The 19,090-nt window shown below is 49.1% G+C and overlaps 1 protein-coding gene across 1 annotated transcript in view; it reads right to left on the bottom strand.

Annotated features, from left to right (window-relative positions):
* Nucleotides 1–9,154: 9,154 nt before the first annotated feature.
* gpr61 (G protein-coupled receptor 61) overlaps nucleotides 9,155–19,090 on the bottom strand; it is a 17,146-nt gene continuing 7,210 nt past the window's right edge. Inside the window, exons 2-4 of the mRNA XM_064300016.1 lie at nucleotides 18,905–19,070; nucleotides 17,963–18,274; nucleotides 9,155–11,795 (exon numbers count right to left, since the gene is read on the bottom strand). Coding sequence (XP_064156086.1) covers nucleotides 10,026–11,492 — 1,467 coding nt within the window. The 5' untranslated portion in view covers nucleotides 11,493–11,795; nucleotides 17,963–18,274; nucleotides 18,905–19,070 and the 3' untranslated portion in view covers nucleotides 9,155–10,025. The remainder of the gene's footprint in view (nucleotides 11,796–17,962; nucleotides 18,275–18,904; nucleotides 19,071–19,090) is intronic.

The following is a 19,090-nucleotide window of genomic DNA, read 5'->3' as shown; positions in this document are numbered from 1 at the left end:
GTTTTAGCTGAGTGGATTCAGTATCAAAAAGGTAAGTGATAAATAGAAATAGGGAGAGAAGACTCATTAGCATATATTTTTGTCAGATGTAGGTATCTACCTGTGGGTGTGTGAGCGTGGAGGGTGTTAATGCGATGTTGTTAATTAAATTAAAGAAAGCTTTAATAAATTCACTGAGCAGGGGAGCATGTGATGGTGAGGGGGTGATGTCACCTCATAACATGCTCCACGCACCCACTCCCTCAGTCTGAGAAATGTCATTGAGGCTGGGTTGCCATGGAAACACCTGGTTCTGAGAGATTTGCCAATTGTCCTGCAGCTAGCCACCAGAGGGCACCATTGTCAATTCTGTGCCAAAGAATCCTTACACCCCTTTAGCATTGCAGAAGTCTTTGGACAATTGGATCATAGCCTGACAAAAAGTGAAATATTTATGTAATGTGAAAAAATATGTGTCGTTGGGTATTTCCAGAGTCTCACTGTTCAAAGCTGTTTTTTTCTTCTGTTGTGGACCACTTTCTTTTAGCTACAGAAGCGTATCCATCATGTGTCTACCATCCAATTTATTTTTGGTGCCCTTTGCGTGTGCCCTTTGATTGATTGGATGGTTTTATGCATGTTGAGTTTGGAATATTCAAAGATAAAGGTAAAAAAGTTTATAGAACGGTTCAGCAGAGGTAGAAGCCATGTGAGTCTGAAATTATCAGTCTAATTTGCCCCCATCTGGTGTTTTGCAAATTGTACAGTCAGTCTTTGTCTCAAAAGAACATGGCAAGCATGGCAAACCATTGATTAGGTACCTGGATCCTTTGTTTGATGTGATTCCAAGTGATAAATCGTTCCATTTGGAATCGCCTTGGGGAGCTCATGTACTGGTTCTTGCAGCTGTCAGTGTTTCCTCTATAGCCAGTTTCCTGCAATGTGTGTATTGCGAAATAACCAGACAGGGGAATCAAGCAGACTTCCAGAGGCAGCAAAGTAGGCTAGACTGATTAGAAGATGAAAATGTTGTATTTAACCAAAATTGGGATGTTCCGATGTCTCAGTAATGGTACGTAGCTTGTAGAGCTAGTCGAGCCGACAGCTCGGGAAGTGCCAAATCACCGTCGAGTCACGTGATGCACATGCCTTAATGGCAGGATTGTGTAGGCCACCAACCTCACCTGTTCATGCCACTTGCTCATTCTGCTACTGCTGCTGCTGCTTCTGCTCTTACTGCTGCTGTTGCTGCTGCTGCTCTTACTGCTGCTGCTGCTGCTGCTGCTGCTGCTATTACTCCTGCTGTTAGTACTACTGCTGCTGCTGCTGCTGCTGCTGTAGCTACTGCTGCTGCTGCTGCTGCTGCTGCTATTACTCCTTCTGTTAGTACTACTGCTGCTACTGCTGCTGCTGCTGCTACTGCTGCTGTTAGTACTACTACTGCTGCTGCTACTACTGCTGCTGTAGCTAGTACTGCTGCTGCTGCTGTTACTACTGCTACTGCTGCTGCTGCTGCTGCTGCTGCTGCTACTGCTACTGCTACTGCTACTGCTACTGCTGCTGCTGCTACTACTGCTACTACTGCTGATGCTGCTGCTGCTGTTGCTGCTGCCCATACTGGGCTCACTCTGCTTGCCTCTGGATCTGTGCCTTTCAGCCTTTCGCTGTTGGTTCTGCTTCTCGTATGACCCGCACAGAACAGAAACCCCATGTGATCTGCAGCGTTCTCTCCCTGTTATCATTTTGGCAGGCTTATGCAGACAGGGAGTGATAAGAGGCAAAGAATTGATGCCAAGGTTGCATTCACTCTAAATGTCAATAAATATTGCTTAATTCAATCGTGAGTTGCCTGACCGAAATATTATCCATAGCACCAGATTCTGACCTGTTTTCCACTCAAACCACATGCTATATTTGCCATCTGGAGAATTGAAAACATAACATAGCACTGGTTGTAGTTTTCAGAAAACACTGATTCCTCTCCTTGCCTAAAGCAATATCAGGCTAAAAGATAACACGTCACACTAAGCTGGGGGCCCTTTTTTGCTGTAATTTATTTCCTAAAACACATAAAAAATGTGGAAATGTGTTTTGGTTTTAATCAGCATTACACTCTGTTGAGCTTTGAGTTTTTTCAGTTACAGAGGAACATTTTATTCTGCTAATACCCCTTGTCATCTTTAATTTAATCTTTGTTTTTTTCTGTCTTGTGTGAATTATTTTCAAGCATATGAAAAAGGATTCGCAGTTTAAGACTGGGAATGGATTTATCCTGAATGCAACTTCTACTGACTGTAAAACTATGAGTACAGCCATCTCACACTGGAAAACTGTGTGTGTGTGTGTGTATGTGTGTGTCTGTCTGTCTGTCTGTCTATGTGTGTCAGTCTGTCTGTGTGTATGTGTGTGTGTGTGTGTGTGTGTGGGTGTTCTGTTATTTTTTACATGAATTATCCCTTATCTTATTTTCTCTTACAATCGGTCAGTGTTTTTGCTGATTCCAAATCTTAAGCCTCTGCATAATGTGTTTAGGTCCACGTGCTGCAAAGCCTGTTGGAATGTTGAGTGGTGATTATTTCCTCATTTAGGCTCTAACACAGTGATATACCGGAATCGCATTATGGAAAAAGTAAAAATAGATTGAAAATATTTCTCTTTTAAAGAAGGTTTAAGTGAAAGTAAATTCATCGAATACAAAAAAAAAAAACTACATACATTGCTTTTTCTAGAATCTAATGCTTGTAGTTTACAACTACTTGTTGGAAACCTACTGAAGTGATTGATCTTGTGGGGAATTTGGCAGAAGTGCAAGGTGCAAAGTGAAAGGAAATCAAAGTCAAACAATCATGCAGGAAATTGGTACAGAAAAACCCAGTTGATTTTTAGCCATCAGGCTATGAGGTTTGTTCCTGTTTGACAACATGACCACTGTGTACATGGATGGTTGTAATGCATAAGGGCATAGCCATTATAACGGTATGGCCATTATCCATCCAATTGTTTGAACCTAGGTTAAAAATATTATAGTAATGCTATTCCAGCTGATGTAGTGTTTTAATTTGAACTCTTAATTTAAGTGTTAAACTTTTCATGAAGAACATAAAGAGGTGTAAGGCTTTTTAAATGCGTCCTGACCTTTCTGGGTGTTTGACCGGACAGTTTGTCCCTCAGGTGAGATGTGAGGAGACACAGCAGGGGCGGTGGGGGTGGGGGGGTGGAGGGGGTGGAGGGGGGGGGGGCTGGTGCTTCTAAATGTCAGGCCTCCCCTTCATCTCCCAACTCTGGCCCTGTGTTGGGACTGTGCTATAAAGGGTTCCACACGCTTCAAACGAACTGCTGTTCGGGACGTCGAGGAGCTGTGGAAAGCTCCTTTCCGACGTTTGGATACGGGGGTTCTACATCTGAAATTTTTTGTAATTTTCCAAAACTGACATTCCAAAGTCCACATCCACTTTCCGCAGCTATTGGTCAGATGTGCAACGGGCAACGCTAATTCTCAAATGTTGTTTGCCAACCACCAGTAAACATCAGAAGAAGAAGCTGAACTACATCGCTAACATGAACACCTTACTGTGTCTTTGCCACCGTGTGCGTTTGTATGACTCTCTGCATGGCAATTATAAAGGCACACAGAAGTCGTTGAATTCTGGGATAAAACCCCACCCCTCTCCATGACGGACAGCTTCTCGCCCCTCCTCCGAGTTTAGCTACTTCAGAAAATGTGTAAACAACAACACTGTCTGGTGTGGATGGACAAAGCATCACATTCATTGTAGAAACCACTCCTTTCCCCTCCCCCCTTTCTGTGTTTCATCGAGTTTCCATGGTCACCTGCTGACCCCCTGTATGACCTCAAAGGGAGAACTCTGTTGCTGGACATAAATCATGGATCACAAAAGGATTATGGGAGAGCTCTGGAGGTGGAGAAAGGGAAGTGTCAAAATAAAGCTTTGTGATGACATCACTTTGCATCGCTAACTGCGTAACCACGGCCCAAATGCTGAAACAGTCCTATCTGTCCCAATGCATGGAGAACCTGAGTGTGCCGCTGTGTGTGTGTGTGTGTGTGTGTGTGTTTGTGTGTGTGTGTACATTTGTGTGTGTGTGTTTTTGTTGCTGTGTGTGGCTGTGTGTGCATTTGTGTGTGTGTGTGTGTGTGTGTGTGCGTGCATTTGTGTGTGTGTGTGTTTTTGTTGCTGTGTGTGGCTATGTGTGCGTGTGTGTGTGTGTGTGTGTGCATGCATTTGTGTGTGTGTGTGTGTGTTTAGGTGTGTCTGTGTTTTTGTGGCTGTGTGTGTGGCTGTGTGTGCGTGTGTGCCTGCGTGCGTGCGTGCGTGTGTGTGTGCGTGTGTGTGTGTGTGTGTATGCGTGTGTGTGTTTGTGTGGTTGTGTGTGTGTGTGTGCATGTGTGTCGGCGAGTGTGTGTGTGTGTGTGTGTGTGTGTTGTTTTGTTTGTGTGCGTACGCGTGTGTGATAAATATAGCCATTTTATTTTTAAAAAATTAAGAAAGGCAGTTCTCGGTGGTTTCTAATTGCACTGACCATGAGAATTCTCAAATAGCGTAGTTACAATGCCCTGTTCTCTGCTCCCAGAAACAATGACACAGCCAAACCACTCAGAAACACTGACACATTACAGACCACTCAGAAACACTGACACAGCCAAACCACTCAGAAAAACTGACACAGTACAGACCAATCAGAATCACTGACACAGCCAAACCACTCAGTAGCACTGACACAGCCAAACCACTCAGTAGCGCTGACACAGCCAAACCACTCAGAAACACGGACACAGTACAGACCACTCAGAAGCACTGACACAGCCAAACCCACTGCAAACCATAACAAGCTAACTCTACACTGGCAAACATAAAATGAGTCTACATACACGGAAAATAAATTTTTGGAAGAATAAAAAACAACAAGGAAAAATATCACACACACACACAAAAAAACCCAGAAGAAAATTTACAAAGAAGGATCAATACCCAATAGTCCATGTATCTTACATAATAAATAAATAAATAAATAAATACTATGAGAGGAGAAATAAATAGATTATTTTAAGAATTTCTCATCCACAAACCAGCTGTTTTCTAGAGATCTCAGGACGACAGACCATACAGTCTGTGATTACACAGTCTGAAATGATAGGGATGTGTTAGACTTCCTGTGTTTTCTCGGTGAAGTCTGGTGCTCCACCACATGTGACACCAGTGCAGTTCTGAGACAGGGGTTAAAGGTTAAAGGTCAGTGAAGTTCAAAGTAAACGAGTCCGTGTGAGTTAGCCTCACGCAGGTGACCCTGCGTGCAGCGCACGTCTGGTTTTGAGACGGCAGAATGTCAGAATGCGTCTGAGGTGTCGTTCTGTCTTCTGTTTCGGAATGGGGGAGGGTGAGGTAGTTTTCCTGTTTCTTGAAGTCAGGAATCAAATCGATTCCATCGATTCTCAGATTGTAATCGGAATCGCCACCATGGGGCTACTGATGGGAACATCAGGACCCCACCCCCCCCCACCCCACACCGCCCCCCAGCAGGTACGGCAGAGAAAATTCACAAAGAAGGATCACTACCCATCATTTATCCCCCACTGTATCTGCTTTTATTGCTGAAAACCTCCCTTCAGCTTTTTTTTGCCACAGAACAAAAAGTTGATCCTCAATTCTGGATAGCCCCTTCAATGCTCTGCACAGACCACATGGCAACCCGTCATCTGTGTGCCAGAACACGCTCGGGGTTCCCAGATCTGTGAATCATCCATCCCCAAATGCGGGGACTTTTTGTAAAATTCATGCGGAAGGCGTCAGATTAATTGTATGTACTGTCATCAATTCCAGATGCGCACTTTTAAAAGGCGGTATGGTGGGAGAAAGTCTGCAAAATTTGTATGGGAGTCAGACGGAGAATTTGGGCAGAGAATTTTGAAGGGTATTTTTGGAATTAAATGAATCCAAGCCATCTGCAACACTCAACACTGTCCTAATTAACAATCGCTCAGGAGTATAATAGCACAACACTGCATTGGGAGATTGGAGACCTTTTATATCATAACAGAGAAAGAAACACAGATACATTTTTATGTTCCCAAGTGAAATATAACTGCTGTATGAAAAAGACAGTGTTTTCACAGAGTGTGTCTTCATCAGTGAGGTGACAAGGCATTAGCTTACTCAGCAGTTTTCATCCAGCCAGTGTATGTGTGAGCATTACCCTACCCAATAGAGCTTTTTCTACAGGCAGAAATTTTGTTGTTATGCTTTGGTAAGGGCAAGATTCTTTGAAAGCTGATCTTGTGTGTGAGAGCAGGTTTCCACAAACAATACAGAGATCTCACTTTAGGACTGAGTCCTTTGGTAAAGAAGGCCCTGACTACTTATCCGTGTTCAGTCATGAATCTACTTCTGAGTAGATGATTATTATTATTATTTTACTATGAAATTTAGTTCTATTGAAAGTTTAATCAAAAATGCACACTGTTGCAATTCAGATTCTCACCAGCATGTGGCAGTAGTCCTGCCACAGGAGGTGCAACTCACAGCAGCGTGGAGAAGCATATTTTAGCCCTCTCCATCTGGTGCTTATGCAGAGATCAGCCTGGTATTACATGACCCGAGCTTGTGCTTTTAGCTGCACGTAATGGAGAGCATTACATTCATTCTGCCTGCTTTTAAACCAATCCAGTGTAATTTGGGAATTACTTCAACACCCAAATACCACAATCTTCTGATGTGAAAGAACCGAAAGAACATACCTTTATTCAACAACGTAAGAAAAGTAAGCTATTTCGAGAATAACCATGAAGGCTCAAGTCATTAAGCAAGAAGCATTGCATCTCCTAAGACACAGTCCTTCAAATAATGTTTCATTGACCTACACCCACCCCCAAGGTGAAAAAAATCACGCGTTCAAAAACCACATGTGAACATCCAACATTTGAGGAGAACACATGTGAACTATAACAGTATTCCCACTTATAAGATGAGAGCAGAAAAAGGTAACCTATGCTATTTCAAGTCATGTTTTGTGTCCACGTGAAAACTGTAGTTCACATTTTTAAGAAGTCACTGACACATGAAAACGCGAAGGTGCAAATGATTCAATGTGACCGATTTTCATTCACATGTGAAAATGTCCAGTCCAAATTTTGATTTTCACATGTGAAAAGGCCTATTTCAAATGTGATTTTTTCATAAGGGGGTCCAAGTTTGTTTCTCTCTCTGTCCAGTCTCTGTACTACATTACCCGCTCGCCCCGACCCCCCAAACAACAACCCACTGGGGAGGAGAAGGAAGGAGTGAGAGACAGAGAGAAGGAGAAAGAACTAGGGAGAGCTGAGCTGTGTAGGGCTCAGGTAAAGGAGAGACACAGCCAGGGACAGGTGAGAGCTCCGCCTCTATCCCGAGCAGTGTGGTCACAACAAGCTGCTTTGCTTACAGCCAAACACAGCAGCCCTGTGGAGGAGCGTCGGCCGCCGCTTACCCATAAGCACTCAGGAACGCCAGGGGCAGGCGAGGCTCTCTCTCTCCAGCTCTGCCTCTCTTGCTCTCCCTCTCTCTCTCCAGCTCTGCCTCTCTTGCTCTCCCTCTCTCTCTCCAGCTCTGCCTCTCTTGCTCTCCCTCTCTCTCTCCAGCTCCTGGCCTTGTCTGGTACACATTCCATTAAGGTCAATTCAATTTCACGTCACTAAATCAGGAAAGCGCATTTCAAGTTTAAGATACACTTTACTGAACCCTGTGGGCTCATTTGTTCTCTGCATTTGACCCATCCAGGCGACCCGTCGGTGGGCAGCCGCAGGGCAGCGCCCGGGAGTTCTGAGTGCCTTGGTCAAGGGCAATGGCAGCAGTGTACCTAACCTGACCAGAATACCTGGAGGAAACCTGCGCACAGTTTCGAACCAGGAGCAGGAGCGCTAACCACTTTGTCACTACTTCAGCGCCGATATTGCCCCAGCCCTGCGTGATCTGACCGCTGCGCACCACTCCTCACTCACCCTACAGCATCTCCTGCTCGCTGCGCCCTACACCTCCTGCTCTAACAGCCCTAAGCACGCTCGCGCAGCCCAAGCACTCCTCCAACAGCCCCCTACAGCACCCTGCCCCTACAGCCTACAACTCTGCTCAGCTGCAGCCCACAGCACTCTGCTCTAACACCTACGCACCCCGCTCAGCACAGCCCACAGCACTTCCTGCTCAGCGCAGCCCTACACATCCTTAGGGCTCTGATCGATCTTTCTGCTCGACCTTATCTTCATGAGAAGCAGATCCAGTCCAGCTGCTCTCTACTCTGAGCTCATGGAGCACGAGCAGAACTCAGAGCCTGGTTCTTATTTACATTTTTGGTGGGAGGGCGGACCGCTGCTGAACTGCAGGCCTGTTTGTCATCACTGACAGCAATGTTGCGCTGAGATGTCAAAAAAAGTTTAAAAAATAAAAAATAAATAACCTTTTTTGTCTTTGCTAAACAACAAACTGCTTGTCAACTACATATCTATCGTGTTGTAGCCACAATATCCAAATCTGTGTGCAGTCACGGTCAACACGTTGCATAAAATCGCAGATGCATACGGCCATATGTGGACAAATCACAAGACTCAGGCGACATATTTCCCTCCAAATTATTTCTAGGTAGCTGGGAAAAGAGTTAATGTATTCAGGTAGCAGTAAAAAATACACGCAAGTGTCAGTCTTTTTACTATTAATACCAATGGCAGCAGTGGGGTGTTCAAATCGCAAAATAAATCTTGATGATGAATAATTTAATTATAATTCAGTCAGAAGATGTGGTATTTCCTTTAATTACAAAAAAAAACAAGCAGAAACAAGCAGGTCTGCTCAAAGTTCCATCTTGGAATGTGACGGAAGCGAATGTTCCAGAATGAAGCCCCCGTCAGATAAAACATGCCCTCCTCCCCACTCTGCTCGTATGACACCTATCCCCAGTACCCTGAGGGAGCTGGCCTGGTTCTCATCTCGTACCTGAGTCATCAGGTTGGGGTGCTTTTAAAGAGGATGAGACACCCCTCTGTGGCTCTCCGAGAGAGCAGAAATCTGGGTGAGGATGTCACCCATCTTGGTCACACCCTCGTTGGCACAAAGAATGGTATAACACGGGAAATTATGTGCAAAAGTCCCTGAAAGGTTGGAGTCTTCCCCTCCAGCTCACAGGTAACATTACCGCGGCGCTTTCGTAAAGAAGAGAGGAGGGTGAGAACGTTATCCGCTAGCTGAGCTCGGTTTATCAGGCGCTAATCGCTATCCTGCCGCCGATTCTCCGGCAAAGCTAACGCTGCAGGTCAGCCGCGAAAAGCCTTGTCGGCACTTTGCCCCGTACCGTCAAATAAAGCTTCCTTGGATTGCCAAGAGTTTTCTCTCCCATTTACCTACCCCTGAAAAGGCCTCTTCAAAGGAAGGGAAATGCTAATCTTTTTTGTCTGGTGTCACAGAAGAGGCGAGAGAGAAAGTTCTCGTGGCTGTTCCTGGCTTTTATAACGACTCCTGTTTCATAAGGAGGGACACTGAATCATTCATCTCCTTTCCTTACAGCAGACCTTGTGTTCAGCTACCATACTGATACAAAACCACGGTCGGTGTGAACTGATGCTAAAGCTAAAGAAAGCGCGATAAGTTAAAGATACCGATAGTCTAACAATCATCAGAATGCCTCTGAAATTGGTTGGCCAGTTGGATTTGTTCATACCAGATTAAACACCGTGAGAAAAACACTGAAGTGAATCGCAAGCTCTCCTGACTGACCTTGAGCTTAAGCTCAAAGGCATTCAAATCTCTGCCCTCCCCAAATAGACTTTGGTGAACGGAACACACACAATATCAGCTACAAAAAGAACCAGCACACACAAAAAAACTGACTTGCCGTCAATTCCATTGCAACATAATAAATTCAACAAGTTATTTGAGATTCAATTCATAAACTGAAAAAGCGGGCAGTAATGTTCGATGAGGATTTTTCAGGTCATCAGTTGAGTGAAAGTTTTTCCTTAACTGACCTAATCGAGCACAAACCCGTTCTTCATTTTGCGGTTGGCATTATTGCACCTCCGGTCCGGCAGGGGGCAGTGTCTGAATGCAGCTTTCTTCTACGATGAGGTCGCTGTTCAGGTGGTGGTGCTGCATCAGCTCCGAGGTCTCCTCCAGAATCTGCCCGGGTATGTGGAAGTCTATGGGCGTGGGCGGGCGCGGGGGAGGGGCCTGGGGCTGTTGATTGACAGGGGGGCGGAGCTCCCCCTCGGGGCTCGGCGCGCCGCGGGAGCTCCGCGGCTCCTGGTTGCAGCCGGTGCCCTGGAGGAACTGGAGGAAGTTCTCCTCGATGGAGGCCTCCCGGCTGGGGAGCCGGTCCTCGTCGGCGGCCCGACCCCGCTGGAACAGGCAGGCCACGCCCCTCCCCAGCTCCTCGCGGATCTGCCGGTTCAGGCAGCCGTAGAAGAAGGGGTTGGAGGCGAAGCAGAAGTAGCCGATCCAGGTGACGGCCTCCTCCAGCTGGGCCAGGGAGGGGGGCGGGGAGGGGGCCAGGGCCGAGTAGAGGTGGAAGGAGAAATAGGGCAGCCAGCAGCACAGGAACTGCCCCCCGACCGCGGCCAGGACCACGGCCGCCTTGCCCCCGCCGAAGCTGCGCTGGGGGGTGTTTGGGGGCCCCTCCCCCGAGCTGGCGGCCGCGGTGGAGAGGCTGCCGAGCGAGCGGGAGCGCGGGCGGCGGGGCGTGTCCATCCAGGTGGGCAGCGGCCCCGGGTGCAGGGCCGCCACGCGCGCCACCCGGAACATGCCGCAGTACGCCACCAGGATGACCAGCAGCGGGCACAGGAAGTAGAGCAGCGCGAACAGGACCATGAAGGCCGTGCGGCCGACCCCGCCCCCGACTCCGCCCCCGACCCCGCCCGTCCAGTGCAGGGAGCAGCGCCTGTGGCCCTGCGGCGAGGGGGCGGAGCTCCTGGCCACGCCCCCCGCCCCCCCGCCCCACGGGAAGGCCCAGCCCAGCAGGGGGAGGGCGGACATGACGGCGGATTTGAGCCAGATGCCCGCCAGCACGCCCAGCGCCAGGCCCAGCGTCATCCTGGCCTGGTGCCGCATGGGGTGCACCACGTAGTAGTAGCGCTCCACGTTGATGGCGGAGATGGAGAGGATGGAGGCGGCCACCAGGCCCACGCTGAGGCCCAGGTAGGCGCGGCAGAAGGCCTCGCTGAGCGGGGCGTGGCCGGAGAGCATGCCCAGCGGCATGAGCACCAGCGCCGCCAGCAGGTCCACCAGGCACAGGTGGGAGACGAAGGCCAGCCTCCGCAGCTGCGGCGTCCGCGCGATGACCGCCAGGACGGCCGCGTTGCCCAGCAACGCCAGCGCGTCCACCAGCAGCATGGCGGCGAGCGCCAGCGGCGGCCACGCGGCCCCGCCCTCCGGCGCCCACGGGCTCGAGCGGTTGGACGGCCGCGGCGTGGGGCGGGGCGTCCAGGGCTCGGAGCCGGAGGAGTTCCGCAGGTAACTGGGGGCGACGGGGGGATCCATGGGAGGGTGGGCGGGGCCGAGAGAGGGCTGTCACTCACGGGCGCTATGGCCATGCTTCGCGGCCCAGGAAGAGGGCGCAGGAGCCGGGCTCAGGGGCCCGGGGGGGTGGGAGGGGCCTCAGCCCTGAAGCATGGCGGGTCGGGGAGCAGCGGGGTCGGGGGGGGCTCCAGGAGAACCGAAAACACTTTAGAGCTGCGGGCACTTCCGACAGCCACTGGGGGGCACTGATCTCATTCCACTGATGATCCCCAAGAAAGCTGCACCCCTCACACTTCAGCCTCTTCCATTATCAGAAAAGCTCACCTGGGGAAAGAAGAAGAAGAAGAAGAAGAAGAAAAGTTAGCACCTTTTTGAGAACAGAGCCAAAATAGATAAATCACACAGTTCTGTTCCTGGTAAATATCTCACAGCAGCGGTTCTGTGCTATGAACCGGGGACAGGGAACTACATTACCCTACAGCGCTTATTCCTCCATACAGATGGCATGCTAACACTAACGGACAGCTGCTTGGCCGCTCATGTAATTCGATGTCAGCAGCAATTTTGTGGCCTAATAATGATTTCACTGAAACATAGAAGTTATTTATGAACATTAACACTGTTTAAGTGGGGGGGGGGGGATCACTTGGCACTTTACTTAATTCAAGGTGCTAATCTCCACCATGCACTAGTCATGATATGCAACGGCTACCCTTTTCAGATCTTCGCCAGGATTACTGAATATATCCTCTGCACATATGCTAGCAACCAAGCCACACAGTTCTTTTAGCCAGAGTTTGCGGTCGGTTATAGTTCAAGTCGTCGATTTGAATATCCTCGTGGGCCATTTTTCAATTGATACATTGGATTTCGGTTCATTTTGGGTTTCGACTGAACTGAACTGGACCTGACCCCAATCTGGCTGGGCTCAACAGGCTCCCAAACGGAGCATAAATCTGGGTGAGGATGTCGTGTATCTCAAAGTCTGCCCCGTGTGGGCAGAGAGGGTAGTGAAACATGGAAAGCCACGTGCAGCCATCCCTGAAAAGGGAAATCCCCCCCCCCCCCCGCCCCCACCTACCCAACATTCTTGTGACCCTTTTGCAACATCAAAAGAGCAAGACAATAACTTTTTCTCTCTCTGTTAAGCTCAGTAGATCAAACACGGCATTAATCATTATTCTACAGCTGGGTGTCTGACAGAAGAAATGCAACAGGCCCCAAGCCTGACTTTAGGTCCATAAGCACGCCCCCACCGCCCCATCCCCCAATGATGCGGTGATGTCATACCTCAGCGTGAGCCCATCAGCCAATGAACACACACACCTTCAGAGTCCTGCCACAGACCCAGTCAAGGAGAGCTGTGATATTGGGGCAAAAATGTGCCGAGCAGCCGAAACTTCCCAATCGGCCTTCATCGCTTCCCTGCTCGTCCAAAGAAAACAAACCGACGCAACATTGACGGTTCGCCATACTTGATACTCACTCGGAAGGGGCCACATTTTTTGTCCGGTTTTTTTCCTTTTATTTGTTACCTTTTCGTTCGCGTTTGGAGACAAGTTGAAGCTTCAGCTAACGCGCAGAAGAGCTGACTTCCTGAAAGCTGGAGGAGCAGGAGACGCTCGCTCGGGTCCTCAGCGAGAATCTTCGCTTTGATGCGGGGACGAGTGTGGATCTCCGGACCCAGATTGTACAGGCCAGGACTTCCTTGTTTAGGATTAGTTACGGTACATTACCTTTCAGAGTCAATTTCTTTTCTTAATGGAGCAGAATGGGAATGAGAGGTCAGGCCAGACGAATATGCATTATGCGTACGTACTCACCGGACATATTTTCATTGTGAAATTGGAGAAATGAAGGCTGTTAGCAGTAAAGTACGGAGGAGTTTGGAGGAGGAGGGGAGATCGGAGGTCTCCCAGGTGACGTGGTGGCCGGTGTTTACCGTGGCGAGCTCACCTGGCCAAACATCTGCCGTCGCGGCGGAAAAATCTGCCAGGGCGAGCAGTGCATTTCCACACACACCTGCGGGCGCACTCCAGAAAGACTGAGAGCCAGCAGTCAGTGATCCAGCTGCCCTCTCAGAGGCAGGGACCGAGGGCACCACGGCACCCCAGACCTCAGACTGGCACACTTCAGCAGGAGGGCAGGGGACCAGCAGGGGCACCCCAGAGCTCTCAGACTGGCACACTACAGCAGGAGGGCAGGGGACCAGCAGGGGCACCCCAGAGCTCTCAGACTGGCACACTTCAGCAGGAGGGCAGGGGGACCAGCGAGGGCACCCCAGAGCTCTTAGACTGGCACACTACAGCAGGAGGGCAGGGGGACCAGCAGGGGCACCCCAGAGCTCTCAGACTGGCACACTACAGCAGGAGGGCAGGAAGGCAGAGGGGTGTATGGGTTTTGAGCCCCACGATGGAGTTCTACACCCAGCTGTGTCTGTCTTCTCACCAGGAGCACTGACATCACAGCGGAGGGCTTTTAGAGCACAAGCTCACACACACGCACACGCACACACACACATGCATGCACACACACACACACACACACACTCAGACACACATACACACGCTCACACTCACACACACACATACAGACAGACACACACACACACTCAGACACACACACGCATGTGCACAGGCAAACACACGCATACATGCACATATGCACACATGCACACACATGCATGAATACACACACACACTCACATACACACACGCACGCATGCACACACACACATGCACACACGCACGTGCACATACGCACACACACACACATACATGCACACACACACACGTGTGCATACACACATATGAATATGCACACGCACGCACATGCAAACACTCACACACCCCCCCACACACATACACAACCACATGCAGGAAAGCACACATACACACACCCCTACACACACATGCACACACCCCTACAGACACATCCAGTACACAACCACACGCAGAAACCCACATCCAGACACACACACACACACAAACCCACATTCATAGAAGCTCATCCATGGCCATGGATAATCGGGTCAGGTGTACAACATATGTAAAAGATAGAATTACCATAACTTTCTGATGATAACATCCCCTCTCTGTTATTGAGAGTAAATTCAGTTTGTAATGTCCAGCTTTCCAATCCACCCATGAAGGAAATGCGAGCATCCACCCTCCATTTCCCAAACTCATTATCTTCCATGGTGCCTCTGGACAAGCAGATAATGAAATAGAACTGAAAAACGACTCATATCTTCACATCCAGAAAAATTAGAGCAGGTAAGATGACCTGGGCCATCTGTTTGCCTTCTATTGAGTATACAACTTGTATGCAGCTTGTATACTCGATAGTAAGTAAGTGTGCTGATTCGGACACTTGCCTGGGCTCTCTCGGTCACATCCTTCCCAGCATTCCTTGCAGGGCGACCCCTCTGTAACCCACAACTGCAGCACAGATTGTTTAGACTCACCAGAAGCACAATTCCGCAATATTTTTAACATTGATAGTTCTCAAAGCCGGTAAACCCAAAACATTCCAGTGCAACTTATTTGTAAATTAAGAGTCCGAACCAAGCATAATACCATGGCGACAGACCGTCTGTACTATAATTTAGCACAGGAAATTCCATTATATACTGGCACCGCCTGCAGTAAAGAACCAGACAGAAGGGAGGGAACACAGGAGTAGAATATCTGGTGAGTCTACAGAATCTGTGGCACAGCTCGCTGTCCAACTGTCTATCCTCTGCGTTTCTAAACAACCTTGAACTTTGGCACATCTGTTTTCATGTGGATTGATTATTCCTCCTTCTACTCCAGGGCTGATCAGTCGAACACAGAGACATAAACCAGCAACACGGTGTCCTTTCCTACCTTTTTCAGTACACACTGAAATCAAATACTGAGTCAAATACAAACAAACAGCAAAAGGTTGTATTTGTATACCCTATTCTCATTGCTCTGACAGCCACAGCAGCTAAGCTATCCACACTGAGGCATTTTAGTCAGTTTGAATCATTGATTTGGTACAACCTGCTGGGGTTGTTTTACTAGTGTTTGCCTTGAACAGGATTACTCTGCGGCTTTCATGTGTTATGACCATTAACCCTATTTCTGCCATTCTGAATGTTTTATTAACGGCTGTTTGACCTCCTCACGGGATGTGAGAGAGCTTGTGAGGAGAGACGTGTCTTCTCGCTGAATTCAGCAAAACCTCAGCGGATCTGAAGCATCGCTGAAGCCCAGTGACGGAGTAATCTTCCGCTTCAGCTTCAGTAACAAAAGGCCCATCCATCCAAAATCCACACCACCATATGTGCTGGGAAACATGCCAGTTCTGCTGTGCATCAAGCTGGCCTGTCGTGTGGAACGTGTGCCAGTGTACAGACACTTAGACGTACGTGGTACACGATATTACGCGTCTAAAATAACACAAATAGAATTTTGTAAATGTCAGGGTTTATCGGCGTTTAAAATCACATGGAGGTTTTTCAGTGTACTTCCGTAAAGCTCAACTGACCCAATTTAAGTATCGCATTTTGTTGTGAATAGGCTGCGACTTTGCCCTGCTTTGTGACCCAGCGTTTCCTCCTTAGTCCCTTTCACACGCATACTGGCTGCCTTTCTTAAAGCAGGAAACGATGACCAGGAGAACAGCAGGACCGTTATCACCCTGATTTTCAGCACAGAAAGGACCAAAGTGGGGGATTCCAAAATCTAGAAAATTCCTGCGTTTCGCGATCATGTTCCCCTCTGCCTCTCCACTGTCTCAGTGCAAGGATTCCCTGGCCTGGGTCCCTCCTCATGCCTGCACATCAGGGACCAGCTCCAACACAACACAGCTCCTCCAAACCCCAAACTGCAGCTCCCACACAACACAGCACCTCCAAACCCCAAACGCCAGCTCCCAAACAACACAGCACCTCCAAACCCCAAACTTCTGCTCCAACACAACACAGCTCCTCCAAACCCCAAACTTCAGCTCCAACACAACACAGCACCTCCAAACCCCAAACGTCTGCTCCAACACAACACAGCACCTCCAAACTCCAAACGTCTGCTCCAACACAACACAGCACCTCCAAACTCCAAACGTCTGCTCCAACACAACACAGCACCTCCAAACTCCAAACGTCTGCTCCAACACAACACAGCACCTCCAAACTCCAAACGTCTGCTCCAACACAACACAGCTCCTCCAAACCCCAAACTTCTGCTCCAACACAACACAGCACCTCCAAACCCCAAACTGCAGCTCCAACACCTCCAAACCCCAAACTTCAGCTCCAACACAACACAGCTCCTCCAAACCCCAGTTCTCTGTGTTTGTGGCTCTGCTCCTCTGGTCTCTGAGCTGCTGAAGGGTCCTGTCTGACTCTTTACTCCACCATTTCTGCCCTGTCCCAGTCTCTCTCACACACACTCACACACTGGCACACACTCACACTCTCAGACACTGGCACACACACTCACACTCTCACACACTGGCACACGCACTCACACTCTCATACACTCACACTCTCACACACTGGCACACACTCACTCTCACACACTGGCACACACACTCACACACTCACACTCTCACACATGTTCATACACTCACACTCTCACACACTGGCACACACTCACACACTGGCACACACTCACACACTCTCACACACACTCACACTCTCACACACTGACACACACGCTCACACACTCACACTCTCACATGCTCATACACTCACACTCTCAAATACTCACACACTCTCACACACAGGCACACTGGCACACACACTCACACTCTCACACAGACACACCCTCACACTCTCACACACTCTCACACACCATCACACACTCACACTCACACACTGTCACACACTCACACACCTCACACACTGTCACACAGTCACACTCTCACACACTCTCACACACTCACACACTAGACACACTGTCACACACTGTCACACCCACACACTGGCACACTCATCATTACTCACACCTGTCACCACTCACACTCACACACTGTCACACACTTACACACTCACACCACACACTCACACTCACACACTACAACACACTCTCACACACTGTCACGCACTCACACTCTCACACACTGTCACACACTCACACACAGACACACTGTCACACACTCACACTCCCACACACTCACACACAGACACACACTCACACACTGTCACGCACTCACACTCTCACACACCGTCACACACTCACACTGTCACACACTGTCACACACTAACATTCTCACACACTGTCACGCACTCACACTCTCACACACTGTCACACACTCACACACAGACACACTGTCACACTCTCACACACTCACACACTCATATACTCACTCATATACTCACAAATGCTCACACAAGCGATATGCATGTCACAGCTGACCTTTGACCCTTGCAAGCGCACAGATGCCCTGGAGCCTGTTTGTGGTGAGTGAGCAGCAGCCGCTAACCCCTGCTGTTCCTCAGTGAGAGAGGCACAGAGACTCACCTGGATCCAGCGAGGTCGGCCATCGCCAGGGGGGGCCCCCCCGGGTTCCGACGGGGCTTTCCGTAAGGGAGGGGGGGCGCAAACTCGAGCTCTTCATCAGCTGGACCTCTCGTCTTGACCCCCCTTTCCCTCAGCACACACACTCACAGCCCAATTACACTCACGCTCACACTCACACCCTACTTACACACTCACACTCCGCACTCTCACCCCGCACTCTCACACACACAGGCCGACCCAACCCCTCCCCTCCCTCCGGGTTGGATGCTCGCCTGGTCTTGGGGAGGGCGAGATGGCGGTCGGACGGAGGGACTGGCGGAGGAAAGGGGAGAGAAAAGGAGAGAGATAGAGAGAGAGAGAGAGAGAGAGAGAGATGGCTTCTCTCCCCTTGCTTCTGGAGCACACACACATGCGCTTGCTCTCTCTCTCTCACACACACATACAGTGACTGCAGAAGAGAGCAGAACGGTGGAGGCTAGCAGGCAGCCAGGCAGGCTGGGGGCTCCTCTGGGTCCTAGTGCCTCATGGCTATCATGACCTCTGCTGCTATTATTAGAAGCTATTATATCTACAACTGTCTCTAGCAATAATTCTTATTATAATGACGGTGTTTTGTGGACTTGTCAAAGTTCAATGGTTAAACTGTAAATCTGTCTTTGTTTGATTGCTTGCTTAATGCCATGTACTCTGCTTTGGCAAGACCTACAGTCAATAAAACAGAATCGACATTGAATGAGTAAAGCTTACACCAGGTCTCTCATTTCCACCTCTCTCTCTCTCTCCCTCTCTCTCTCTCTCTCTACACACACACACAAAACACACCTCAAAAGTGGCGTCCCTGAAAAGCTTTCTCACAAGAATTGATTATTTACAGTGAGGCAGACAAAAAACAACAACAGCAGAGAAAAATTAGGGATAAACCAACAAATGCAAAGCACTCACGCTGCATGTCTTACGACACTGAGTCCAGTTTTGCACACCCCACTCTTCTCCCTCAGACTTTGGATTTATCTCGCAGATCATGACATGGCTGTCCTGCTGGAAGGTCTGTGACTGTACAGGGTCTGCCCACCGAACAGCCTTGGAGGGCAAACCTCTTCTGAAGGACCTGCACATAAGGCAATGAGA

The sequence above is a fragment of the Anguilla rostrata genome, chromosome 11, assembly GCF_018555375.3.
Source record: "Anguilla rostrata isolate EN2019 chromosome 11, ASM1855537v3, whole genome shotgun sequence".
Classification (NCBI taxonomy): Eukaryota; Metazoa; Chordata; class Actinopteri; order Anguilliformes; family Anguillidae; genus Anguilla; species Anguilla rostrata.
This window is presented reverse-complemented; position numbering and strand designations above follow the sequence as displayed.